The 1,164-nt window shown below is 65.6% G+C and overlaps 1 protein-coding gene across 1 annotated transcript; it reads left to right on the forward strand.

Moving 5' to 3' along the window:
* Positions 1-519: 519 nt before the first annotated feature.
* EMIHUDRAFT_259701 (hypothetical protein) lies at positions 520-1,070 on the forward strand (the record flags this gene model as incomplete). Its single annotated transcript, XM_005756550.1, has 2 exons — positions 520-719; positions 878-1,070. The coding sequence occupies 2 exons, from the start codon at positions 520-522 to the stop codon at positions 1,068-1,070; spliced, it is 393 nt and encodes a 130-aa protein (XP_005756607.1).
* Positions 1,071-1,164: the final 94 nt, after the last annotated feature.

The raw sequence follows: 1,164 nt of genomic DNA on the forward strand, positions 1-1,164 counted from the left end.
ACGCCCGAGATAGCGCGGCGCGGTCCCGAGATCGCCCGAGATAGCGCGAGATCGCCCGAGATCGCGCGGCGCGGCCCGGGGCGGGGTGGATGGGTTGGGAGCGAGGGGGCGGAAGTGATCAGTGCGGTAGAGGGTCAGCTCGAGGCGCGTGAGCCGGACTTGTGAGCCGGACCACCCCCTCTTGTTCTCTGCGTTGTTGAGCCAGGACTCAACATACTCGGGCTGTTGCCATCCCAAACTGTCACTCCCCTTTCTCCCGGCCGGGGTGGGGCGCGCGCGGGGGCGGCGGGTGTGAGGGATGTCTGTGAGCCCGAGAGCGATATGCCATGTCCGCCTTGCGTGTTTTCATAACATCGAAGGCTAAGCTCATAAAAATAAAAAGAATTTAGACAAAACAACTCTCTCTCACAGCAGACAGGCTCGACACAGGTGCGAACTAATAAAATAAAAAGAAAGCGGGGACCTTGGACACCCACGGCTGAGCTCGCGCGAGCGCGCCCCCCCTCTGAACCAGCCGCGATGACGAACCGGCAGCCCAAACCCTTCCGCTTGTCGTCCGAGGCGACGCCATATTCTCCAAATTACACCACCACGCAGCAGCAGGCCGCGGAGGCGGCCGCATTCTCGTCCCTCGTGACGCACCTCCGGGGGCGGCTAGACGTGCCCAACATCGAGCTGATGATCCTCGGCGGCTTCTGCCGCAACTGTCTCGCAAAGTGGTACCTCGCTGGCGCGTGGCGCTCCGGGCTCCACATCACATACGACCAGGCCGCCCGCCAATCCAGCCCGCGGCCATCGCCACCTCCACCGCCACCTCCGCCGCCGCCCCGAGACACCCTGGCCCGCACGCCGCTCGCCCCTCGCAGGCGTGCGAAAGGGTGTACGGCATGCCCTACGCGGAGTGGAAGGCGGCGCACCAGCCAAAGGCGACCGTGGAGCAGCTGGCGCGGCTCGAGGCGACCAAGCCCTTCCACGCCTCCCACCCGAAGCAGGACCCGCCCGCCTCGCCGGCTGCGAGCTTGCCGCACACGCCGAGCCTCTCGTCTGCAGAGGCGCCAACCAACGAGTAGACAATCGCAGGAGCGATGCAGGAGGCGATCCTGTTCGCCATTGCCCATCGGTACGTGTCTCACCTAGGCGCTCGCGGCGGGGATGCAGCCGATG

This window comes from Emiliania huxleyi, assembly GCF_000372725.1.
Source record: "Emiliania huxleyi CCMP1516 unplaced genomic scaffold EMIHUscaffold_9625, whole genome shotgun sequence".
Taxonomy (NCBI): Eukaryota; Haptophyta; order Isochrysidales; family Noelaerhabdaceae; genus Emiliania; species Emiliania huxleyi.